This window comes from Marmota flaviventris, chromosome 15 (genome assembly GCF_047511675.1).
Source record: "Marmota flaviventris isolate mMarFla1 chromosome 15, mMarFla1.hap1, whole genome shotgun sequence".
Taxonomy (NCBI): Eukaryota; Metazoa; Chordata; class Mammalia; order Rodentia; family Sciuridae; genus Marmota; species Marmota flaviventris.
In genome coordinates this window covers 53,151,616-53,179,145 of record NC_092512.1, presented here as the reverse complement: position 1 = coordinate 53,179,145, position 27,530 = coordinate 53,151,616, and the positions used below count along the sequence as shown (strand labels likewise).

General features: G+C 38.3%; 1 protein-coding gene and 1 non-coding gene across 2 annotated transcripts in view; both read left to right on the top strand.

The window, feature by feature from the left end:
* Positions 1 to 5,482: 5,482 nt before the first annotated feature.
* LOC114106482 (U6 spliceosomal RNA) lies at positions 5,483 to 5,589 on the top strand. The gene has a single exon (XR_003585199.1). It is a non-coding gene; the product is annotated as a U6 spliceosomal RNA (small nuclear RNA).
* A 14,148-nt stretch (positions 5,590 to 19,737) lies between these two features.
* The window catches only part of Zbtb10 (zinc finger and BTB domain containing 10), a 37,090-nt gene continuing 29,297 nt past the window's right edge, over positions 19,738 to 27,530 (top strand). Inside the window, exon 1 of the mRNA XM_027953211.2 lies at positions 19,738 to 20,775. Coding sequence (XP_027809012.1) covers positions 19,804 to 20,775 — 972 coding nt within the window. The 5' untranslated portion in view covers positions 19,738 to 19,803. The remainder of the gene's footprint in view (positions 20,776 to 27,530) is intronic.

Here is a 27,530-nt window from a genome sequence, read left to right as displayed (position 1 = left end):
GGTATTGCAGGTATGTGCCACAATGTCTGGCTTCTTTCTAAATTGTAATAACTATCAAATAACTTACCCAAACCAAGATACAACATACAGGAAAGCAAGCAGCAGCTCCAGAGAAGAAACTCAAAGACTGGTAGGTCCTACCACATACAATAGAATCTCACAGAATACTAGGCTGCAAGTAGAGGTAGCTTGTGCAAATACAGAAATTCATTAGGAGAATTCTGGAGTGTTTGGTGGCACATAAGGAGAGTAATAAGAGTTCTGGGGAGTTGAATTCAGGAACCCAAGACTTGAATCACATCAGTCCACATAGTTTTGATCTCTGTTCCTATCCACATCTTTTCTAAGATTTAATTTTCCTAACCCATAGACACAATTAACATTTCCATTTTATGGATAAGGAAATTGAGGCATAGTAACTTGTTTAGAATCATTAGGTTAAAAATTAGTAGAAACCAGTTGGGGAGGCTAAGGCAAGAGGATTGCAAGTTTGAAGCTAGCCTAGGCATCTTAGCCTAAGCATTTTAGCCTACTTACTGTAGCTGAGTGGTAGACCACCCCAGGGTTTGACCTCCAATATTAAAAAAAAAAAAAAGAGAGAGAGAGAGAAGAAAGAGGAACTTTCTAACTCAATTTATTTCTTTACCACAAAAAGTAAATTTTACATTACACTATCTCATTTTAACTTCATCTACAATAAAAAATTAAATGGAACCATAAAAGAGTTCTGTGGTCTCTCTGACTTTCTGGTGTTATCCCACTAAAATCTCTGAAGGCACTGATGTTGATACAAAATCCCCAGATATCAGCTAAAATCTGGAAAGTGATATATTTTAGTCATGGTCATGTGTTTGCTTTAAAGAACATATCACTCTAATTTTCATTGAACAAAATATGAAGAACCTGTTTCCTTGTTTTAAAAAAAAGAATAGAATGCACACTAATCAAAATACTCAAGAATGAATTGTTAAAATTCATGGTGCTGAGGACCTTGTGCATGCTAGACAAATGCTCTAGCACTGAGCTACATCCCCAATCCTTATTATTTCCTTTTTGGAAACAAGAATATCTGTAAATGTTTAAACCAGATGGTTAAAATTGTAGTTGCCTTGTAATGTATAAGGTTTTTCAATAAATTTCTTGCACAACTGCATTTAAACGTACAACATGATAAATATGAAAATAGGTGATTAAATTGGGAGAAATAAACAGGGTAAGTTCCTAGGCAAAGGAAGAAACCTAGATTCCAAGATATACAGATAAGAAATTTTTATCCTGTTAATTCATTTTATTAGAGTCTAAGTTATCAATTTTTTTTCTTTTGGCTTAGGATATAATTTAGAAAAAATAAAAATGTACTTGTAAAATTAAGGCGATCTATCTTACTGAATACTGTTAATGAAGGAAAGAATGAGGCTTGACTACCCATTCTTTCTAGTTTTAATATACCGATTTTAATAGTCACTTGCTTGGAATAATAGTAATACATTTTTGTGGATTTTCTGAGGAGGGCTTGTGCTTCTCCAGGAAAAAAATTTTTTTTTTTGGTTTATAATACTCTCATTTAAAAATGTGTTACATATAACAGCCCCAGTTTGGTTAGCAACCTTTAAATGTATCACTTAGTCACTAGAGATAAATAATTATTCATAACTGTTGCATTCATTTTATTTTTAACTGTTCAGTGATAATCCATAGGATTTAAAGTATAAATCAGAGTTATTGTCCTTGTCCAGTCACTACATTTTATATTATTCATTTCATAATAATCAGTTGTAAATTTGCTCTTAACAGTGTTCTACTGCATCCACTGATGATGCAGTCTGCTGTTCATTCAGTCAATATCTTTGGTGAAATCACAGTGTAAGGAATTATGCCAATGTGTTATGGATACAAAGGTAATCATGACATGATGTCCCTTTAGAAAGCTGACAGCATGGTGTTGCAGAAAAATCCTTGCACAACATGTTATAATAACGTGGTAATGACACTGATGGACATGAGTCCTGGGTATTTTAGAAGCACAAAGGTGTTTGTAGGTAGGTAGGAAAGACTTTCTAGGAAGACTATAAAACAAAGACTGATGAGCCAACTGATGAAGAAGACAACAGAAATGGCAGGATGTTCCAGACAAGCACAGGAGAAATACCACCATTGCTAGGGAGCAAGTGAAAGTACAGGAGGAGGACAACAGACCAAAATAGAAGATTAGATGGGAGCCAGATCATAAAATTATTTAATTTCATGTCAAACAGCTGGAACTTTATTTTATATGCAATGAAAAATCATCAGGCTATTAATTAATTGATTAATTATTTTTTCATAGTGCTAGGAATCAAGCTCTTGTATGTGTTAGATAAGTGTTCCACCACTGAACTATAGCCCAGCTCTGAACTTTTAAGATAGAGAAAGAAATGGAAAGATTATGGACAGGGCAAGACCAGACATTAGAAACCTAGTTAAGACATCAGCTGCAGAATTCAGGATAAGAGGCTGAACTGGAACAGTAATAGCAGAGATGGAGAGCAGGAAAAGGATGTTAAGAACTAATTAGGAGAGAGATGGGTAAAGGGAGGAAATGTGGAATGAATTCTTTAAAAATCATATTATGCACATATATAAAAATACCACAGGGAACTTCACCTTTATGAATAAGTAAAAAGAACCAGTTAAATATAAACAAATAGATGAGCAAAAGGAAGTTTATTAGAGGAAGGAGAACAGGAGAGGGAAGGGAGAAAGGACAGGAGAGAAAGGGGAGAGGATCATGAACTGTCATTGAATTCCATGCATGTATTGAGTTTGTCGGGATGAATCCAGCTACTGTGTATAACTATAAAGCTCTAATTAAAAAGATAAAAATCATAAAAATAAATAAAACACATCTAATTTTTTTAAAAAAGAACTAATTAAGCATAGTTTGATGATTGGTTGAATTTGAGAAATACAGAAAATTGGAAGGCAACTGTGAAGCACAGCACTGACATCAAGGGATAGAGAATAATAATAATAATTATTATTATTCTCTATCACTGTAATAGAGAACACAAGGAGTAGGGAAGGAGTATAAGGAGAAGGGAAGTGATGTTTTCCATAATTTTAAGCCTGTTGGGTTTATGATGTACCCAGAGCATATACACGGCAGACGGCAGCTCTGGAGAAAGTTTTCAGGTTATAGCTGTAAACTTGGTCTCATTACAATATCAGTGATAGTTAAAATCCATATCAATGAGTCAAGTAACTCAGAAAGAATGCAAAGCCAGAGAATTTTTCTTTCAATTCACTGTGAAGTTGTGAACTTGTACTTTTAGTAGTGTGCTCATCTCTGCCATTAACTCTGGATTTTGAATACAGCACTGGTCATAAATGGATCCACCTGCCTGATTTATCATTAATTTGTGTATCTTTAAGGTTACTCTTTAAAGTTTAGACATGGAGGCTCATGTTAGGTGAAGAAGCACACAAGAAAAGAAACAAGCAACTGGCTAGGTGAGGTGGCTACTGGAAAGGCTAAGGAAGAAAGAGCTTGAGTTCAAGGTCAGCCTTGGTAATTTAGCAAAATTTTATTTTGGCTCAAATTAAAAACTACAAAAAGGGCTAGGGATGTAGCTCAGTGGTAAAGTGCCCCTGGTTTCAATCTCCAGTACCCAAAATAAGAGAAAAGAAAGAAGGAAGGAAGGGAGGGAGGGAGGAAGGGGAAAGAAGTATGAAACAAGCAACTAAACAAAAGTATCTAAAATTGAATATTTTGACTGTCCTTCAGGATTATTTCATTATCTTCCAGGGTTTGAAAATACTCCCAACATACTAATTCTTCAGTTTGCTGTACTTCTTAGTTCAGTTTTTATATTGGACTCTACCTGTCCAGCAAAGATGTCATTGTATATTTAAACATTCTAATTCTTTGTTTTTTTAATAGGTCATTTGAAAATATGCTGTCAAGGTAACAATTTAGCATTGCCACTAGAAGATCTCCTGTGGAACTTTTAAAATGACAGCTGAATTCTTTGATTCGTTTCTAACCAAACAACCTCTATTACTTTTTGTTCACTTCCAAGTCAAATCAAGAGTACTTTCTGAGCAGCTTCAAGGAAAGAACCATGAATAAAACTCTTGTAATGACATTTCAGAACCATGTGTGGCAACCATGCAGATTAGCACTCCAAGGGCTTCTAAAAATAGACCTTGTATAACTGGGCAAAATGAGTGGGTGAGTAGATTTTTCAGTAGGGCCATGACCTCTAAGATTTTCTGTTGTCCTTCCTATGGTCAATAAACTGAACAAAGTGCTAATTCTTTTTCATAGGAAGAGTCTGTTATGAGTCTGGGATCAAATTTTAAATTTTATTTTGCTTTTTGTCATATATATATATATATGCTTTTGTCATACAAACATATATATATATATACATATATACATATATATATATGGGGTGGGGTACCAGAGATTGAACCACTGAGCCACATCCCAAGCCCTTTTTATTTTTTATTTTGAGACAAGGACTAGCTAAATTGTTTAGGGCCTAAGTTGCTAAGACTGGACTTGAACTTGCAATCCTCCAGCCTCAGCCTCCACAGTTGCTGGGATTATAGGTGTATGTCACCGCACCCAGCATACTATTGCTGTTTTTAATGGAAAATGTGGGTAACCTGTACCTCCTCTTCTATGTTCCATTTTCAGGGTAAACAGTTTAGTACCACCATTCCAACAATTCCAATTCGTGGCAGTATTTCATAAGCCAGGACTCTGATTCAGAATCCTAAACATCATATTGTTCAGCATTAATTAAGTTAATACTAATCAACTGGAACTGACAAAACAAAATGAAACTCCAGTGCCATTGCTGGTCCTTTGTCCTGATTCAGGACAGGCATCCAATATGATTTTTGAGATAAAATGTGGACTGAGAGCTGGGCTTAATGGTGCACTCCTGTAGTCCTAGCTATTAGGGAGAATTATTTGAGTCTAGGAGCTTGAAATCAGGCTAGGTGACATAATGAGACCCTATCTCAAAAAAAAAAAAAAAAGGAACTAAGAATACAAAGATAAGCAGAATCATGTTCTGTCTCCAAGAAGCTCACAGTGGAGTAAAAAAGAGACATGCCAGCCATCAGTGAGCAATACAATGAAACAAGTGAAATAAGGGAGATTATTTCATACATGCAGATTAAATCTGCTTTTACAGTTTAAACAAGAAAGGGGAGAAGAAAAAGAACATTCTCTTTTTGGGGAGAAGAGGTACTAGGAATTAAACCCAGGGGCACTTCACTACTGAGTTACATTCCCAGCCCTTTTTTGTTTTGCTTTAAGTATTTTGTTTTTTAGTTGTAGTTGGACACAATACCTTTATTTTATTTTTATGTGGTGCTGAGGATTGAACTCAGTGCCCAGCACGTGCTAGGCAAGCACTCTACCGCTGAGCCACAACCCCAGCCCTTCCCAGCCCATTTTTTTGTTTGTTTGTTTTAAGACAAGGTCTCTGTGCTCGCTTCGGCAGCACATATACTAAAATTGGAACGATACAAAGAAGATTAGCATGGTCCCTGCGCAAGGATGACATGCAAATTCGTGAAGTGTTCCATATTTTTTGTGACTGCATGACCACTGTAATTCTGTAACCTGTATACTCAGAAAAATGAGAAATTATATCCCATCTGATTCAAATGTATGAATCATTGTACGGTCATGATCATTGATTGTACTGTCATGTGTAACTAAGTAAAACAAACAAACAAAAAGACGGGGTCTCACTCAGTTGCTGAGGCTGTTCTTGAACTTGCAATCCTACTGCCTCAGCCTCCCAAGCTACCGGGATTACAGGCATACACTACTGTACTGGGCAAGAACATACTCTTAATCTATTTTATCTATGCAAGTACATGGGATACATACAAAGTTGTTACCCTCTACCCAAACTGACATCCATAAGCTCAGGAGCAGATCAACTTGCTTCATTCATCACATAAGGGGATTGAAAATTATCATTCTGAAGTGTCACAAAAGGGACTTAAGGTTAACAATAAGCATAAATTTTTATTTCATCCAGGTAGACACGATCAAAATAAAGTCATTTGCTAAAAGTCCTCTATTTAACATGGAACAAATTCAAGATAGCACTGGGATACATAAAGTTATTCTATAAGAAATTTTAAAAAAATTCTCCAGTGATCCTCAAAGCGAATCTTGCAAGTCCAATGTCCAGCAACAGACTCTATAACTAAAGGAGGGAGATGGAGAAAGTGGAAGAGATTCAACAGAGAGTCACAGAGATGATTAAAGGGTTGGAAAAATAGGAGCTAGAAATTATTTAGCCCAAGTTAGAGCAGACTACTAGGTTTCTTAATAACAGTATTCAAGCATAGGAAGGGTTGTTATATACAAGATGATGAACAGCTGCTTTCTATCTCAACTGGAGAGTGAACAGAAGAAATAGACTTTGATTAAAGAATGGAAGGTTCAAGTTAGACATGAAAAAGAACTTTGAAAATGAGGATTATTGAATGTGGGATCATCCCATGATCCTCTTTCTGCACCTGTTCTTTAAATAATGCTGTCTCACAGGTTCTTTTTGAAGTTCTCTATCCTCACTTTACATGTTCTCTTTAGTTTATTTCATTTACTCTCATTTCAGTTACCTTTAAAAGCCCATAATCCTCAAATCTAGCTCTAAATATTTTCAATCCAGACTATTCTCCAAATGCTTACTAGGCATCAGTCTTTTTTTATTTTTATGTACTAGGGATTGAACCCAGGGGTGCTTTACCACTGAGCTATATCTCCAGCCTTTTTTATTTTTTATTTTGAGGCAGGGTCTCACCAAATTGCTGAGGCTGGCTTTAAACTTGTGATCCTCCTGAGATGCTGGGATCACAGGTGCACACCATTGCAACCAGGGATCAGGCTTTCATCAGTGCTCTTCCAGTGAACCACATTCCCAGCGTTAACATGTTCTTTTGAATGTCTTAAAAGAACCTCAAAATCAGATTTCCAAAACTGAACTCACAATTTTACCCCCCCACCAACTTTCTTGTTCTAATGTCAGTAGTCTCTGTGAATGGTGCCAGAAACCTGGGAGTTATTAACACAGTTCTTTTTTATTATTGTAATTTGTTATATATGACATCAGAATGTATTATGATTCATATTATACACATAGAGCACAATTTTTCATATCTCTGGTTGTACACACTGTCATACCATTCCTTAACACCGTTCTTTTTAAATCCATCACTGACTTCTATAAATTTCCCTCCTAAATAGCTCATGAATTTGTTCAGTCTCTCACCTTTAGCATTATCAGCCAATTAAAGCTTTTTTATCATGTCTTGTAATAGCCTCTATATGCTCAGTGTCTCTTCTCAATCATTCTTTGCAACAATGATGATGTCAAAATCCCAATGTGATCATGGTACTTTATTCTGTCTCTTCTCCCTACTTCATTCAAACCTTCAGAAGCTTCCCATTGTTCTTTCTTTTTTTTTTCCTTTTCTTTCTTTTTCTTTTTTTAGTAAGATTACAAATTTCCCATTGTTCTTATCAAATAAGGACTATAAAATTTTTTTACAAAAAAACTTTAAACTGCCACAGGGTCCTGCACCATGGACCCCCCCACACTTCTTTTCACACACATCCTATCTTACATTCTGCTCCACCCCCCCAATAGCTCCAACTATTTGGGCTTGCTTTTCATCCTTCAATCCTGTGATGACCCATTCCTCTGCAGGCATTGCACAGGATGGAAAGCCATCTTTCTTCTCAACTTCACCTGGTTTACTCCTCATCATCATTCAGCTTGAGAGTTTTGTTCCAGGGAAGTATTCTCTGAACATCCTCAGATATTTCTATAACAAGCTCCCAAAGTGCCACATTCTTTCCCTTTTCCCTCCACATCCTTCCCCTCTGCTTTCTTTTACAGTTGTTGTTGTGATTGTCAACCTCCTCCATTAGATGATAAGCTTTATGAAAATTATGTCCATTCTTATTTTTAAAAAATGTTTGACACATAATCATTATATAGATTCATGGATTACAGTATGATCTTTCAATATATGTGTACAATGTGTAATGACCAGATTGCAATTAGCATATCTATCATCTGGACTGTTTATTCTTGCTTACCATTTTATCTGCAGTACCTGACAAATATAAAGTATTTGAATATGAATATGAATATTCAAAAATGAATATGAAGAAATTAATCTGTTGGTTTATTTACCAGGCACTGTGCTAAGTGCTTTAACTACATTAGCTCATTAAATCTTCACAACAAGTTTATGAGGTTACTACTATTTTCTTACTAGTTCCATTTTACAAATGAGGAAATTTGAGCAATTGGCCAATGGCCTCACAATACAAATACTATCTCTACAGTAGAACTACGTGACAGTGTGACTGGAGCTCATCATTTGGGGATGTAAATGTGTTAACTAAAGTAACATGGAGCATATGAGCATTTTAGTCTGTGGAGCAAACCTGAAAATCCTGAAACATTTGAGTCAACCACAGAAACCCACAGTTGTTAGGTCGGGTTACTTAAACAGAAGAAAAAAGTAGGTTGTACCTGAATTGTACTTGTTTAATGAACCTAATTATTCCACTGACCAACAAGGCATAATAACTTTGCAGTGTACAACTCTGTCCCAGGAAAAGATAGCTCCATCAAGAAACATACCAAGCCAAAATAATGACTTCTCATTTCACCTACAGGAAAATAACACACCTGCCTCACTTGTTGATTGTCGTTGTGAAACAGATAAGACTAATGACTCACTGACATAAACTTACTATAGTAATGGCCTTATTGGAGTAATACTATAGTACTGATTCACTCCAACTAGTACAACTACTTTGAGCCAAAGGTACTTAGGAATTTTTCCTTTTCCACCCATGCTATCTGGCTTGCCCTTTTGTGAACAGAGGTGTAACTGCACATTTGTTCTTTACAGGTCTTGCTGAGCCAGAGTATTATTGTCTTAGTATTTCAGGGAAATTTTATGTTGACTGATCACAAATGTTTGGAAAAGCTTCAACTTTATTTCTGGTTATATTAAGGACCTTACACCCCCCCCCCCGCCCCCCAGTACTAGGGATTGAATCCAGGGGCACTTTACCACTGAGCTATAACACCATTCCTTTTTATTTTGAAACAGGGCCTCACTGAGTTGTTGAGTGCCTTACTAAACTGAGTGAGGTTGGCCTAGAACTTGCTATCCTCCTTCCTGAATTCCTGAGTTGCTGGGATTATAGCTGTGTGCCACCATACCTGGCATTTAGATTACTTTTTAATAGATCAAATTTGGCAAGGTAACATACCTTGTTTTCAAAGGGAATTTCTCTCTAGTGGTTGAATAGACATAGAGGACAAATTAAAGACTGGTTGATTGATGAGCATATAATGAGAATGAAGGAAACTGATGTTAAGAAGTATCTGCTTTAGTCATTCCTTTAAAAATCTTTCAGTTTCCCCGTTGTTAACCAGGATAAAAATCCAAACTCCTTTATTGATCACTTTGTATTGATCACTCTTCCTTTCTCAAATCTCACTTCAAGCATTTTTCTTACAGTCCAAACACACTTAACTCCTTAAGAATTCCTTACTTTTTTTTTTTGTTCTGGTGATTGAACCCAGAGGTGTTTTACCTCTGAGCTATATCCCCAGCCTTTTTTGATTTTTTATTTTGAGATGGTCTCGCTAAATTGAAGATTTCTTTACTTATGTGGATAAATTTCATTTTTATCTCAAAATCCTGCTTAAAGACTATCTTTCAATTTGATTTTTCAAATCAGCCACAGTCGCATTTCCATAGAAAATTTTCATATTTCTATCAACAGTTAACTTCTGTAGTTACTAATTTGAATATTTTCCTCCCTTAATGGAATGTAAATTTCTTGAGAGTTAGGACAATTTATTAAATTAAATCCTAATATTTGGCACAGCAGAAACAAACAACAAAAAAGAAACTTTAAATTGCCTGCTTCATCCATTAAATGAGGTAGTAAATTGGCTCTCTATTCCTCAATAATTCCAAAACATTCTGTTTTAAAAAATATTCCATTTTACATTTCATTAGGTTCTCTGAGGGGCCTGAATTTGTGAGTTAACAAAAAGAATTCCTAAACATTTTGGAGAGTAACTAAGAGCACTTTAAAGATAACATCCATTCACATCACGATTAAAAAAAAAAAAAACAGCTTAAGTCTAAAAACATCAGAGAGGATATAACTTTTGGAATATGAGCACTTTGTTTAAATTGAACATATTTAATTTCATAAAAAATTTTCTAGGGCTCTAGGGATACTAGTAAAATGCTCAGTAGTAAAATGTATTTTTAATTTCACCACCAATTGGTGAAAGATGGCATTTAGAAAACACTGAACAAGATTAATGTCCTTCCTAAAAATGTTTTGAAAAAATACTCATCTATGCATTTTTTTCTTTTTCTTTTTTTGGTACCAAGGATAGAACCCAGGGGCACTTAACCACTGAGTCACATCATCAGCCCTTTTTATTATTTATTTTGAGACAGGATCTCACTAAGGTACTCAGGCTGCCTTTGAATTTGTGATCCTCCTGCCTCAGCCTCCCAAGTTGCTGGGGTTACAGGCACACACCACCATGCCAGCCTGACCATACATTCTTAATTACCTGAGACATTTCATTTTAAGTTCAAATTATGATGATGAATGTCATTTCCAGAATGTTGTAAATATCAACACTGCAAAATTAAATTACATCATCTCAGAAATCCATGGAATGGAATCTAAACATGCTGATATGATATGACCATTAACTGAAAAATACAGGAAAAGTTTGAAAATTTACACTTTCCTTTTATTTCCATTCTGCTTCCCCACAGAATTTTGCAACATATTTTTACTCAGAAGTCTATTTTCAATTATTTTAAATTTATATTTAAGAATTTCTGTGAAATGTCTAAAAATGTCCTGAATTGACTTACTGTTATAATTATTAGTGTACATTTGATCAAAGCAACATAAATATATTACAAATATTTTGTTAAACATGACATTAGCATTTATTAGAAATGCATGTAATTGGCTGATTTTTTTCCAAAAAAAAAAATGCCAAGGATGGGTTTGCCAGAGTCAGACAGTGCTTGTCATACATTTCATTGTTTTTCCTTTTCTTTTGTATATGTGTTGAGAACATTTGTTCACAAAAATTATATATCATGGGAATAAAAGTAGTTTTGTTTTAGCTATATCACAAAATTCTTTAAACTCCTTCCAAGCTATGCATAAATATTCTTAGTGATCTACCAAAGTTGTTTACAATGATTAACTGACATCTCAATTAGGTCCTTCAGTTTTGTTGAAAGCAAAAGCTGGAAACTATGAAGTTTCATAAGTCTTGCTACTAAGTAATTAGGGAATTTACTTGTCTCTGATACTCTTCTTCCACTCTGGGACGATGCACCACACTAAGATTAGGAAGAGGTGAAATGTATGCTTATTTTGGTGAAGTGGGAGAGGGATGGTTGCGAAGTAGAAGTGAAAAATAAAAACCAGTTTGAAAGAAGCAATCTTCAGTAGTTCAGTTTTTGGAAAAAAGTCCACTTGGAAGGGGAAAGCCTGAGAACCATTCTCTTAAAAATAGTCCATGTGCTCATACACTCCTTGGAAATTCTTTGTGTACCTCTAGGGCTAAGCATACCCCAGTTTGAAGAACACTGTATTAAGCCAGGTACAATAGCATTTACCAATAATCCCCATGACTTAGGAGACTAAGGAAGAGAAAGTTTGATGCCAACCTGGGCAATTTAGTGAGATCCTATCCTTTAAAAACAAGCACACACACACTGGACTAGATTTGAAAATACTAGTTTTCTCTGAAGAGGTAACATTCTAATCCCAGGATGTGCCATCAATCTTTTTTTTTTTTTTTTTTTTTTTTAAGAAAAAAAGGTTGGTACTGGGGATATTGAACCCAGGTCCCCCAGCTTCCCACTTAAAAAAATTTTTTTGAGACAGGGTCTCACTAAATTGATGAAGCTCCACCTCAAATTCATGATGCTTCTGACTCAGCCTCTAAACTTGCTGGGATTATATGTGCATGCCACCACCACTGGCTTGTACCTTCAATCTTAAACAGGAGATAAAACCATCCTAATCAAATCTTTGGCAATGCTGATTTCTTTTATAAGATTTATCTCTAATTTTTTAAATATTTATTTATTTTTTTTGTTTTTAGGTGGACACATTACTTTGTTTTTATGCGGTGCTGAGGATCGAACCCAGTGCCTCATGCATGCTAGGCAAGCACTCTACCATTGAGCCACAACTCCAGCCCATTATCTCTTAATTTATGATTGTCTACAAAGCATAGTATTTTCTGATCTCAATATTATTTTCAAATTCTGGGGGATGGAAGTTATGCCATTTGGAACCTAAAGTTCCCATGAAGTTAATGTATAAAATTGTGTAGCAAGTCCTGCTTTGTGGCATTTGTTTTGATACCAGGGGCATAACCACTGAGCCACATCCCCAACCCTTTTTATATTTTATTTAGAGACAAGGTCTCATAGTTTCTTAGTGCCTAAGTTGCTGAGGCTAGATTTGAACTCGTAATCCTCCTGCCTCAGCCTCCCCAGACACTGGGATTACAGGCATGTGCCACCATGCCCAGCTGCTTTGTGGCATTTCTTCATACACAGTACCATTATCACTTGATCCTTATGAAGGTAGTTGGTTTGCATTTGTGAATTTATGAAAGAGGTGTGTTATTGTGAAATCTGTTGCTATTGAACAGAGCCAAGTTAACTGATCCACAAGGGGAATGAATTTGTGAACCAAATAGCAGCTGTAAATATTTGGAATAGGTCTCCTCCTTAACAGAAATATCAGTAATATAAATGTAGTTTTAATAATTGTTTTCACCAAAAATAAACATCAAACCCTTACTCCACTATTTCCATTTATTGTACTGCATCATCAAAATTCACATTATAGCCTGGACATGGTGGCACACACCTGTGATCCCAGTAACTCAGGAGGCCAATGCAAGAAGATCACAAGTTCCAGGTCAGTCTTGGCAATTTAGCAAGTCTCAAAATAAAAATTAAAATGGGCTGGGGATGTGGCTCAGTGGCAAAGTGCCCCTGGGTTTAATCTCCAGTACTACAAAAAAAGAAAAAAAGTGTTTTGATATGCTGGCCAACAAAAAATAATTGAAACCTTGTAGGGTTTTAGGGATGATGGGATCAGCAATCAAGAGTGTGGGGAGTGAGAGGATCAGATTTGCATTTTTAAAAGATTGGCTTCTGTAGAGAATGGATTGAAGGACCGGTCTAGCACATATGGTATATACTGTGATAAATGCTTCTCTGAAGATCTGCGTGTAAAGTTGACCTTTTGTAAGATAAATTACATTTTTAAAGGGTTGGAATTTTCTTAGGAAAAGAAAGCACCATGGTTTTTAATCCTTTGGATCTTTTGTTTGTTTTTAGGGGTTGGGAAACTAGTTCATAATTCATGGAGAAAAGGAAGGAACAGTACATTTCTCCAACAATCTTGAGGAAAAAAACATGTCATTAATAAATTTTTCTTCCAAAATGAAAAGTTTTATTTTTTATTACATACTCAATAGAATTTATATTTTTTCAATATAAGATTACTGAAAATGTATTAAGAAAGTTTTGAACAGGGTGCAGTGGTGCATGCCTGTAATACCAGCAACTTGGGAAGCTGAGGCAGGAGGGTCATGGAGTTCAAAGCCAGCCTCAGCAATTTAGTGAGACCTTCACTAACTTAGCAAGACTGTTTCAAAATAAAAAAGGGCTGGAAGGTGGCCCAGTGGTTAAACCCCTCTGGGTTCAATTGCTGATATCCTGTCACACACACACACACACACACACACACACAAAGTGTAGTATCAAGTGAAATTATACTATTAATCATTGACTCCATTCTGGTGAATGTCTTTTTAAACATGCCTATATTTGCATATGGATTTCTGTATCTGCTCTATTTTGTCACTGTACATGGGGCAAACAATCTCCCAAGTGCCTCTTTTTAGGGTACTAATCCCATTTGTGAGGACTCTGTCCTCATGATGCAATCAGCAATGAAAAGCCCCACCTTTTATTGTCATAACCTTGGGGTTTAGGTTTTAAGGGATTTTTTTTGGGGGGGGGACAGGGCTGGTGTTGGGGGTGGTGGTACTAGGGATCAAATCCAGAGATATTTTAACGTCGAGCTGCACCCCAGCCCCCCTTTTTTCTCTGTTGTGCTATTTTAAAAATTTTTTCCTTAAATTAACCTTGTTTGTACTTTATTTTTTTATTAGTTCTAATCAGTTATACATGACAGTAGAAAGCTCTTCAATTCTTTGTACACAAATGAAGAATTCTTCACTTTTCTGATTGTACATGAAGTAGAATCACACCATTCGTGCAATCATACATGTACGTAGGGTAATGATATCCATCTCATTCCACCATCTTTCCTATACCTCATGATCAGACTGAAGGTGTACTTCACCCTCTCCCCCCTCCCCTTTGCCCCACCCAAAGTTCCTCTACTCATCCCATGTCCTGCCCCCCCTTATGGATTAGCATCCACTTATCAGAGAAAACATTTGGTCCTGGTTTTGGGGGATTGGTTTATTTCTTTTTTCTTTTCTTCTTCTTCTTCTTTTTTTTTTTTTTGAGACAAGGCCTCCCTAAGCTGCTGAGGCTGGCCTCAAACTTGATATCCTTCTGTCTCAGCCTTCTGAGTCACTGGGATTACAGGTGTGAGCTACCATTCCCAGCTGAGGTTTAGTTTTAACATATGAAATGTGAGAGGACCCTGGGGCTGGGGCTGGGGCTCAGTGGTGGCATGTGAGAGGCGCTGGGTTCAATTCTCAGCACCACATATAAATAAATAAAATAAAGGTCATCAACAACTAAAAAAATATTTTAAAAAAAGAAATAAATTTGAGAAGACCCAAATGTCTGAACTATAGCATTTGTATTTCTTTTTCTGTAATTTTCCGATATATTCCTTTGTGTATATTTGTGTTTTTAAAATTTTATTTATAATGGCCCTTGGTATATCAGTGATATAAAGCCTTTGTCATATTTCTTTTCCTAGTTCACTTTAAAAATCTCTATTTATAAAAATGTTCATTCTTTTTGTCAGGAATTCTTCTTTTAGAATTTGTCTTAAGCAATTATCATATCAAGTTTTACTTTCAAGGAGGATGGTCACTAAAGAGTTAAGTGAAAAAACCAAACAAAAAATGTAAACAATGAAATATTCAACAATGAAGGATTAATCAATTATGGTATATCATTAAAATATTTAATGATATTAAACATAGTAATAAATATAACAAATATGCGAGGATCCAACCTATAAAGACCAAAATACAATTTTAGCTAGGCACTGAAAAGGAAGACTATATTACATGTTAGTCCTTAAGTCTGGAAATAAGCATATTTGCACAAGAAATTTAAAAATTTTGTGTAGTTAAAAATTATGCAGATATAACATTGTTAATACATACTTTAGTGGCAAAGGGTGCCTTAGATGGAAGGGTATTTTACTCTTGTGGGTAACCTTATAAACTTAACTTTTGCCTCAAAAACCCAGAACAAAATAGTTAACCTTTTTGTACCAGGGTTTCTCCATGTGTTAAATGATAATAATAATTGCTACCTTGATTTAATTCACAAGGACACTGTGTAAACTGATGGTAATTCACTGTAACTACATAGATAATGATACTAGTAATATTACTTAACTATAGTCATATTTTATTACATTTAATGTAAATGCAATGGAAACATTAACTCAATACTTGAAGAATAACTGTTATTTAACCAAGAAAAATAAAAATCAAACAGAAGAAAAGTTTGTTTATCAAAATAGATCTCAAGGGAAGATGCAGTAAATTACCCAATAAACATTTACTATTTATTTGCCTATTTTGTGCCAGCCTGGGCCTATAGGTTGGGGAGTATAAGGTGGTCTCCTAACCTCACATACATCCTTCTGGTGGATGATCATGTCAATTTCCACTTATAGCATCATAGGTGATTGTCTCTAGACCCTGAAGAGGCAAAAATGCTGATAGACGCAACATACCTCTACCAAGGACAGTCTGATCATGAAAGATCAACTACTGAGCCAGTTATAGGAGCTAATCACCATCAGAGTTATGGGAAAACAACATCAAGCATAACATCAAGCATAACCTCCAGCAGTTTTACATTGCCTGAAGTGAAATTAGGGGACAAATTGGTTGGGGATGCCCCATTCTTGAGGGGTTCCCCTGGTAAGCATTAGGGGGAATTCCCTTAAATATGGTAGAACCCTAACGGTACATATATGGGTTATTGGGGAGAACAGATCCCTGCTTGCTAGTAAGAGACTGGAAGGGGTGGGGGAATTCCTAAAAACTCCATTTACAGAGCAGGAGATCCCCTTCTGTTACTCAAAGTTCCCTTGTTACCGGGTATTCTGAGATATTTGTGATTATTATCCCTTTAAACTTTTTTTCCTGATTCCTTCAAGGTTTCCAATCTTCCTTCAGGGTTCAGAGGAAAACAACTGAATATGTATATGTATGCATGTGTGAGTGTGTGTTTATACATATACACAGAGTGATAAATATATACACAAGTATGTATGTGTGCTTATGTGTGCGCACGCGCACACACACACACACACACACACACACACACCAGACTGACTGGTACTTGTTTGGCTGTTAGTGCAGAGGTCCTAGAATTTAAGCATTTTATTTTTATCACTTGAATCTAGTATTATTCATTTCTAATCAGTTCATGATAAAACAATTCCAGACAGACAACAATGTAGATTTTGTATAACATAAGGTAAGATATATGTTTGAACAAAATAGCACCATTAAGAATTTGAACACTTTTGGTTGATTCTAACACCATTAGAAAGCAAATATAATTACAGTAGCATAAACTAATAGAGTACCTATTGTGCAATAGGGATATAAAATGAGAGAAAGCAAAGATTTGAATTTAACAGTTTTAGAATGACAACAAATTTTATAGTTGAAAAGTCCATTTCTACTTCCCATCACCTTCATCTCAGTTAAGCAATTAACTTCAGTAACTCCTTTTTTAAATGGGGAAAGCGACTATAACGGTTAAAATATAATAATATATTTTAAAAATGCCTAGAATTCTAAAAATGCACTAAGGACAAAGAATGGTATTATTGTTAATTCTTTTATACATGGCACAAATTACATAAAGCACAATAGGGAGAATTCTCTCATTTTTTAAGGTACAAATTAGGTCCAGGTCATAGACCTACAAACTGCACCAACCTGAAGACCTGTATTGCAATTTCAAGCTTGTGGATTACTGGTGCCCAGGTTGGACAACAAGGATAGGTGACAATAAGCTTATCATTGGAAAAATAACTCAAAGTCCAAGTCCTTTGGTGGGAGGGTAGTAGTGTCATTCTTTATATTGAAATTACATTTAATCTGTAAGGTAGAACTAATGTTATTGTTTGATATACAACACTATACAGATGCTAAAATTACAGTGAATTAAGTGAAAGTGGCTTTGAATCAATCTATACAATCAATATATGAGTCTGGATGTGCAAGCATGTGCTTAGTTCATGGTATTTTATAATATGTTCAGGAAAATTTGTTTTTAAAAGCTACCTTGAAAATAGCCTATTTCACATTATATATTTGAAGACTTAAATATTGTTTTTCTCTTAAAAACAGAAAAAAAAGACAGTAATCACAAGACTACATTAACGTGCTTTTTTTTTTTTTTTTTTTGGTATCAGGGATTCAACCCCCAGGGGTGCTTAACCACTGAGCCACACCCCCAACCCTTTGGTTACATTTTATTTTGAGACTTGGTCTTGCAGAGTGGCTGAGGCTGGCTTTGAACTCCCTAATCCTCTTACCTCAGCCTTTGGAGCTGCCTGCGCCTCAACCACGCCTGGCTCAACAATTATTTTGAATTTATTTTATATTAGTGTTCCGATTTCTAATAAACATATTTCTTGAAAGAGGAAAAAAAATCTTTCCAGTTGGAGAACTTTTTTTTTTACCCGAAATATGTTTGCCCCAAAATAAGATTTATCTTACATTGCAAATTAGTAAATGAATTTAAACACTTCAGAATTTGCTAAATTTAGCGTATTAAAATATTTAAGTCAGAAGTTTAAGGGCTTGGAATTGTAAGACCTTTTTCTTATAAATCTCACTAAGATTATAGTTATGGGAGGTTCATTTCCAGCTCAATCTGCTCTAATCATTCTATGTAAAAATTCCATATGAAATATAAACAGCTAAAAAAAAGTCTTAAAAAATGATGCTTGTCATTAAACACGATCTTCGGAGTCACATACAATCTTCGGAGCCGCACACAACGCCCGTATAAGCAGACTCCTCCCCGCTGCCGGGGAAAACCCTGCCTAATATTTATAACGTTATGACATACTGTAATACTCACAAGGTGGTTTGTAGAAGTATAAACATGACTGGAGTTATCTGATTGGCTGCTGGTGATGTAACACCCATGTCAATACTTCCCAGTGAACGCACGTGTTCGACCTTTTATTTAAATTTCCATTTCATCACAGCAATAAGACACTCGGGGCGGTGCGTTTTCTGTGAAATGATTATTGCCTTGGGCCGGAGGTGCTGCCTCGCGCACACAGTGTATCTGAGGAGGTGTCCGTGGTTGTAACCTCTTCGCGTGAAAGGCACCGCCTGGTCCAGTCTTTGTGAAGAAACAAAATAAGTTCACTTCCTTGACCACCGCCACCCGCCCCCAGCAAATGACAAGGCAGGAGCGCAGCTTCCACCGCACAGTTATTTCCAAAGTCCCAGGTGAACTCGTGGCGAGGGAAGGAAAATGAGCGTCCCGGGCGAGAGTAGGTGCGTGTGGGCAGCGGGGAGGCGGCCAGACCCTGACAGTCGCCAGCTGTTTGTCCTCCGCTTAGCCCAGCCCTGGACGCACACGCCCGCCCCCTCCCTGGGACCCCCAGCCTGACGCCTGGCCTTTTGTCCCCCGCCCCTTAGCCGACTTCCTTCCCTGCGGCCGCACCCCCGCCCCCAGGCCGGAGGCGCGGCCCGGCCCCTTTCCCGGTCCCCTGGCGCCCCCACCCCACCCCAGCCCAACCCCAAGCCCAGCCCCCTCCCCCCGCCCGGCCCCCACCCTTTCCCCCTCCAGCGGTTACTGCTACCCCGGTGCATTGTGGGCGCACGGTCCGTTGTTCATTTGCCATTCGACCTCCGCCAGGGCCTGGTCGGACGGAAACGCTCCGCCGGCTTTATTGTCGGTTCGTTATGTGTCGGAGCCCAGCAGTTTAACGTGCCTTTCGCCCTCAGCGCCTCGGAAGCCGGCGGCGGCGTCGGGACTCCTCGGCGCGCCGGAGGAAGGATATCTGTTGGAGGGTCGGTGTGTGCGCGCGGCTTTAAAAGAGGGGGCAGCGGAGGGTCTCCCGCACTCCGCCTCTCAACTTCGAAGGCCCCACGCGCCCCGACTCGCCGCTCACCGCTCCGCCGCCCGCCCCCTTCTCCGCGCGGGACGCTGCCCGGAGCGCTGCGGGGCGGGGGTGGAGGACGAGGAGAGCGGCCGGAGGCGGCGGCCCGGCGGCAGCGGACGCGTGCGGCAGCCCCGGGAGCGAGCGCGAGCCGGGCGGGAGGGTGAGGCTGAGCCCCGCGAGACCGGAACGCCGGGGGCGGGGGCGGGGGCGAAACGGAGGGGGAGACGCGGGGAGCGCGCGGGACGCGGCCCGAGGCCGGGCGCGAGCCGGGGCACCGGGCGGCGGCGGCGGCGCGCGCCATGTCGTTCAGTGAAATGAACCGCAGGACGCTGGCGTTCCGAGGAGGCGGGTTGGTCACCGCCAGCGGCGGCGGTTCCACGAACAATAACGCTGGCGGGGAGGCCTCGGCTTGGCCTCAGCAGCCCCAGCCAAGACAGCCCCCGCCGCCAGCGCCGCCCGCGCTTCAGCAGCCCAATGGGCGGGGGGCCGACGAGGAAACGGAATTGGAGGGCCTGGAGCCCCAACACTTGGAGGCCTCCACTGGGGCGGCCACCGCCGCCGAGGAAACCAAGGAGTTGCTGCTCCCCCAAGACGCGGTCGGCCCCACCTCGCTGGGCGGCGGTGGCTCGGGGGGCCCTTTGCTAGCGGAAAGGAACCGTCGGACTCTGGCCTTCCGAGGAGGTGGCGGCGGGGGTCTCGGCAACAATAGCAGTAGCCGCGGCCGCCCGGAGACCTCGGCGTGGCCCCTGAGGCATTTCAATGGGCGAGGGCCGGCGGCTGTGGATCTGGAGCTTGACGCGCTGGAGGGGAAGGAGTTGATGCAGGACGGCGCGTCCCTGAGCGACAGCACCGAGGACGAGGAGGAGGGGGCGAGCCTGGGCGACGGCAGTGGGGCGGAAGGCGGCAGCTGCAGCAGCAGCAGGCGGTCGGGCGGCGATGGTGGGGATGAAGCGGAGGGCAGCGGTGTGGGAGCTGGCGAAGGAGAGACTGTCCAGCACTTCCCGCTCGCGCGGCCCAAGTCCCTAATGCAGAAGCTACAGTGCTCTTTCCAGACCTCCTGGCTCAAGGATTTTCCCTGGCTGCGATATTCAAAGGATACTGGCCTTATGTTTTGCGGCTGGTGCCAAAAGACCCCTGATGATGGGGGAAGCGTGGATCTTCCGCAAGTGGGGCACGATGAGCTTTCTCGAGGGACCCGTAACTACAAGAAAACCCTGCTTCTGAGGCACCACGTCTCCACCGAGCACAAACTCCACGAAGCCAACGCCCAGGTACAGTATATCCTGCTCCTGCTTTTTGAGGTCTTTTGGGAAAAGGCTTATCAACTTAAATAAAAAACCATTTTCCTGGGTGAAGGCATCGTTCCGATTGACAGAGGTGCGAGGAACTTAAGCGTGGGGGTTTAGAAAGCCTGGGAACAAAGTTTTGAAAAGTTGTCTGTGTGTGTGTGTGTAGGGGGGGAGGGGGATGAAATGAGAATTTTCTAATCTTAGCAATGAATTTGTTGTATTTTTTGTATGACTCAGACTGCTTATCAGATTGAATCAGAAGGAAAGTTTAACAAAATGAGATTGAAGGTTTTAACCTAAAAGCTTAACTTTGGGCTAAAAAATTATTAGCTGTGATTTTAGAAGCCGCCTTAGGTTCCTAGATATTTGGTGTTTAGAGGAAGTCAAATCTGGCAACGCTTTGCGAAGAGTGGATTAAAAAGTTCCCTTAAGTTTTAGACGCTACCTCTATGAGGAGAACATCCACCCGAAAAAATTCTTATATCAGGTCAAGATAATGTGAAATCTGAGAGTTGTATGTAAATATAGAGGAAGTTATTTGAATAACCCTCCTTTCTCCTGTGAATCATTTTACTAAATTCATCTCTATTGAACTTGTTGAACCTTCTTTACCAAGCTTTTTGTCAAATTATTGTTTTTATTCACTTCATTCATATTTCTGTTCCATGATATTTCTATATTAATTTTTTAAAACTTTGTCTTGTAAACACAGTTTACATGAAGTATTTTAAACTTAGCATTGGAAGTGTTTTACGTGAATATATTGAGCATTCTATTGGGACTGTTAGGGAATTTATTTACCAAACTGTGAAAAATCACAAGTCCTTGGTTACAAAGTTGTGTGGGTTTTTAGTCCTTATTTTAACATTTCTTGTCAAAAGTTAGTAACCTAACCATCTTGGTAGGCCTTTTCAAGACTGTTTATCAGTCTTCCTTTTTATGACTTTAATTTTAGACAGCCTTGTAGCTGGGGGATGAAATCCATTCTTTTTGTACTGATAGCCAGTCATTGATTTTAGAAAGTCAGTGCTCAGATAGTTCTACTCAGGTATTAATCCCTTGCTATGGTGTTTATGGGAGCAATCCTGCCATTCAGTACACTTATACTGGAGTTAATTAAGTACACCAGTAACCCCACAGACATAGCCCAAAAATTTCTTGGAAGTTAGGGATGAATTTTTTTTTTTTTTTTTTTTTTGGTGGAGTAGGACACAAATTATAGTTGCCTCAGCCCTAGAAGGAAGGTCGTTTTTTAGAGAAATAAAACCCAGAAAGTTTAAGTAAAGTTCTGGGTGACAACTGACACTAGAACCTATTAGGAATGTTGTAGTGGGAAAATAATGAATTTGGAGTAAATCTGAGTTCAGATCCCAGCTTTGTGCTGTTTCTAGCTTTGTGAACTTGGGCATTTGAGTGAGCTAGAACATTTTCTTGTCTTTATGTACCAAAAACACATTAACTTTAGTCCACAAAGTATTTTTGTTTCCATTTCACAAAAAGAGTGATCTAAGGCATTCAAGGGTTAATGTATCTCTAAAGTTATTTATAAGATAATAGAGGCCCATAACTTGTGAAAATGAAAGCTTAATTTTCTCAATTATGGTAGCTTGGTATTTAGAAAAAAATTAAAAGACAATTGGAATGAATTTTCTTAATCTACAGTGGACCAGTTATTCTTATCAGTCTGTCCCTGTAGGCAAATCTGAATGGGAATACAAATTATAATTAGCTGCTTAGTGAACCTGAAGTCAGAGGATGGGGGAATTAGTTGGGTACCCTTATGGTAGACTTTGTATGGGTGTATCTCTTAGTATGGGTGGATCACAGAATTCATTTATAGTTAAAACATTTTCCAAACTTGACTTCTGAACTATTCCTTCCCTGTTCCCCTGTGGAAATTGCCCTTTGATATAATCTATAGGCTATCTACTTTTAGAAAGTTTTTTTTTCTATTAAATTTAAAGTCCTGTTTGTCTTAAAGATATACATTGGTTCCTTTGATTGGATTTTGGATGTTTCCACTTTGATCTTCCTCATTTCTCTAAATTCTAACCTAGTTTAGAGGATATCTTGCTATCCTAAGTACTGTGGTATTGTTGCCCTCCAGGCTTTGATTACCTATAGGAGGCAGTATAACACAGTCTGTGAGAGGATTTTTTTTTTTTGCCCAAGGTCAAGACCTTGGGTCCTGATCCTCTTATTTTCTTAACAGGAAAATTAATTAACTTGTTTCTTTATGTATACAAAGTATATTTGGCAACATATAATTTTTTAGTAAATAAGAATGATTATTTATTGTCATGATTACTTATATTTAATACAGGCAAACATCTAATACAAGATTTGTTTAAGAATTTTAAATTTGGGCAATGCTGGAGATTGAATCCTGGACCTTACACATGCCAAGCAAGTGCCCTACCATTAAGGTACACCTCCAACCCTAAGACCTTTTTTGTGGCCTGCTACATCATAAGTTAGTGTCACCAGTTTTTTTCAGCTTTGAAGTCTTTTTCATGGATTCACTCTTGATTCTAGAGAACAAACCATTTTCCATTTTTATACCCCCAGACTTAGCCATTTTGAGCCTGCCCCTCATCATGTAATTTTTCTTGGCTTCCCAAAGAATATCTTGCATTTGCTTTATATTGTTTTAACATTAAATTGAGAATTTTGGAATTCGGGCAAGAATTTAGAGGCTTAAAGTAGTTCATTCCCTTTATTTTTTCCATCATTGTTGTTTTGGTGGGTGCTGAGGATCAAACTTAAGGCCTTGTGCATGCTAGGCAAGCACTCTACCACTGAGATATACCCCCAACCCCTTTTCTTTTAAAAAGGTCTGGTTTTTTGAGAGGTGTTTGAGTATCTTAGTAATTATCACAAAGGGTTATTTTTATTTCTCATGCTTTCTATAAACAAGAAAAGTCGCTTGTTAATTTTTTTGGTGGTGACCAAAAATATTTGAACATAACCGTTAAAAAGTTTGGTATTTTGTATATGATATTGCATGTGCATACGTGACTTGGGAGGTTGAGGCAAAAAAAAAATCCAAGTCCAAGGCTAGTCTCAGCAATTTAGTGAGGCCCCATCTCAAAATAAAAATTTTTTTAAAGGGCTAGAGATACATGGCTCAGTGGTGGATTGCTTCCCTACATTTGAGAGGCACTTAGTGAGAGGCCCTGAGTTCAATTCAAGTACATGAGGGAAGGGCTGGAAGAAAAATTATGACCTTTTTTTTTTTTAAGATGGGGATCTCCTGGTAATTATTCAGATTGGCCTCAAACTCCTGATCTGAAACCATTCTCCAGTCTCCCAAATAGCTGGAACTGTAGGCATGATGACTATTTGTATTCTTTAAATTAGACTACTCTTTAAATTAGACTACTCCTGGAGAGTCTTTTTAAACATGCTTTCTGAATTTGTGTTCTGAACCTTCTATGTTAGAGGTGTTCTGTATTTGGATATGAGGAAAATGTATTGTTGGTTTTTGTGGGGTGGTAGTGGTAAGGACTTAGTTTCTTGTAGTGGGGATTTTAACCACTACCATGCTAGGCATGCCCTAAGCTCTGTATTCCCAGCCTTTGTTTTATTTGAGATAGGATCTTGCTAAATTGCCCAGATCAGTCTCAACCATGTGATCCTCCTGCCTCAGTCTCTCAAGTAGGTTGGATTATAGGCCTTTGCTTCTATGCCCAGCTGGGATCTACAGTTTTGAGTAACTGGATTATCTTTTCATAGTCAGAGTCAATGATTAGCTCATTCATGATTTGACCATTTGGCCCAGAGGACTCTAAAATTGCTTTAATTACAGTTTTGACTTCTGTGTCTTGGTTCAAACCATTTTTATTTTTTGATACTGGGGATTTAACCCAGGATCACATTACCACTGAGCTACATCCCCAGCCCTTTTTACTTTTTATTTTGAGGCCCAGTCTTGTTAAGTTACATAGGTTAGCCTCAAGTTTATGATCCTCCTGCCTTAGCCTCCTGGGGCATTCACTTTCTCACCAGCTCAAACCACTTTCTGCCCAGTTGTGAAATTTTCATTTCCTAAATCATTCCTTCTCTCAACCCTTTCTGGTTTAGTAAGCCTACAACATGCACCCAAATAATTACTGTAACATCCAGAAATAGTGAATTCAGATCAATGATCTGATTGAGATTTTGATGCCAGGTGGAACAAATAAAGAAGATAAGTCATGTCTACCAGCCTTCTTTATTTTGGGCAAAAATTAGGCCTTCAAGGTTATTCTAACCATTTAGGAAGAAAGTCTGAAAGACCTTTGAAAAGGAGAAATAAACCACAGGCTCATCCTTAAATATATTAATAAATTACCATTGTATAATGATTGTAATTCATTTATTCATTGAGTAAGTAAAAATCGTTGTTTTCCAAATGTTTGGTAATATACCTTATTGTATATCTAGGATTGGCATCTTACTTCTTAAATTTATCTATATTAGGTAAAAGCAAAGCACTGAAGATAAAAAAAAACTTATAAGATTTTCTCTGCCCTCAAGGAACTTGTAATCTAGTAACAACAGACTGACATGATGATAAAAATAAGATACTGTCATGTTCAGGGTACAGTGAAGACACTAAAGGGAATCAGGCAATCAGTTTTACATGCAGTGGGTTGGAAAAAAGCTCACAGAATTGGTTCTTGAACCAAACTATGTTAAATAAATAGGCATTGACAAGGAGGAAAGGGCATTCTGGCATTGCAGTTTGAAGCAGCATGAGGAAAGTGAATAATGGTGTCTTCATGTATCTGAGAAAAGGGATAGTTTGGTTAGTGAGCAGGATGAAAAATTAAGTGTGAATAGGTCATGAGGATCTCTTTATGTTTTAAAGATTGCATTTTCTGTTAACAAATGGGCAACGATAGCAGTTTTAAGTAGGAGAAAAGTATGATCAAATGTGTATGTGTTTTTTGTTAGTGGCACCTGTGTTTTGTGCTGTGGGTTGTTTAGAATTTGAGGAGGGAGCTAGTAATGAAGCATATCTTTGATAATCAGTTGGCTGGATGTTAAAATTACATGAAGTTCATCTCCTCACCACCACCACAGAATTAGAATTTCTGGGGAGCTGCTTAAGCTACAAAAGAGAATGTCATTACTGAAGGACATCATAGAGGTGATAGAAGACTGCAAAGGAGTAGAGCTTCCTGTTTTCTCTGCCAACTATTATAATTAGTATCATTAGCAGGTATTATTTATTATCCCATTTGCCATAGCCTCGTTTATTGTCATATTCTATAAATCAAATTTGATTTTTTTCCCTAAAATCTGAATTTAGAAGTGGAAACTAATGTTTTCTTCTAACATGCTGTTCTGTTGGGTTGCAACAAAATGCAGATTTTGGACGTTTTAATACTTTTACATTACACTTTGATTGTATTGGAAATGTCCTCTCTGCTAATCATTTATTGAAAAAGGTCTGTAATTCTGAGTACAGAAGTAAATATTACTTGTTGATTTTTAGCTAAACAACCTTTTCCTCTCACTAATGGATTGATTTTAAGCTGTTTGAAGTTTGTATTACTTGCAGCAAAAGTTAGCTTCTCTCCTTCTGTTCCTTACAAGGGCTGAGACCAGGTAGTGGTCTTGTTTTCTCTACAAGTTGGCATCTAATTTCTCAAACTAGAATGCTAAAAGACAGGACAGGTTTTCCTCCCTGCCTTTTTATCCTGTGTATTTATTTCATCGTTTAAATTCTGCTGATTTGGGCTGAGGGTTGTCCTCAGTGGTAGAACGCTCGCCTTGCATGTGGAAGGCACTGGTTTTGATCCTCAGCATCATATAAAAATAAAATTTATTGTATCTATTTACAACTAAAAAAATTTTAAAAATTCTGCTGATTTAACCTTTCAGTTTTTTATTAGGTTCTGCCTTTCCCTCTCCATTAATAATTTGTCTTCCCTAGTTAAGGTTCTTGTTGCTTGTACGTACATTGTACTATTAACAGTAGCTTCAGTATTGGTCACAGGATCTGCAGACTAGGTTTGATTTAATCCTCCACATTGCTGCCACCCTCCATTAATATCTGTCTTCCCTACTTAGGGTTCTTGTTGCTTGTACGTACATTGTACTATTAACAGTAGATTCAGTATTGGTCACAGGATCTGCAGACTTGGTTTGATGTTAATTCTCCACATTGCTGCTACAGTCACATCTTCTGCCTACCAGTTCAGTCTTGTCATTGCTTCTAAAAACTCTGGCCCTGGGTTCAATCCCCAGCTTTAATTTATATATGTGTGTCTATCTCTGTTTCTGTGTCTAAATATATCCCATGCTTTTATTTACATACACTTTACACTCTAAAAACTCTGTAAGGTTCCCATAGCAGTGATTCTTTTTTTTTTTAAATATTTTTTAGTTGTAGGTGGACACAATATCTTAATTTTAGATTTATGTGGTGCTGAGGATCGAACCCAGTGTCTCATGCATGGTAGGCAAGCACTCTACCACTGAGCCACAACCCCCCCCCCCCCATAGCAGTGGTTCTTGATCATATTTTGGGCTTTTGGGGTTTTTTTTTGTCTGTGGGGGGGTGATGGTGGTGTGGTGGTACTGGGGATTGAACTCAGATACTCTACCATTGAGCTACATCCCAGTCCTTTTAAGAATTTTAAATTTTGAGACACAGTCTCATTAAATTACCCAGGCTGGCCTCAAACTTGATCCTCAGCCTCCCAAAATGCTGGAATACAGGTGTGTACCACTGTGCTGGGCAGTTT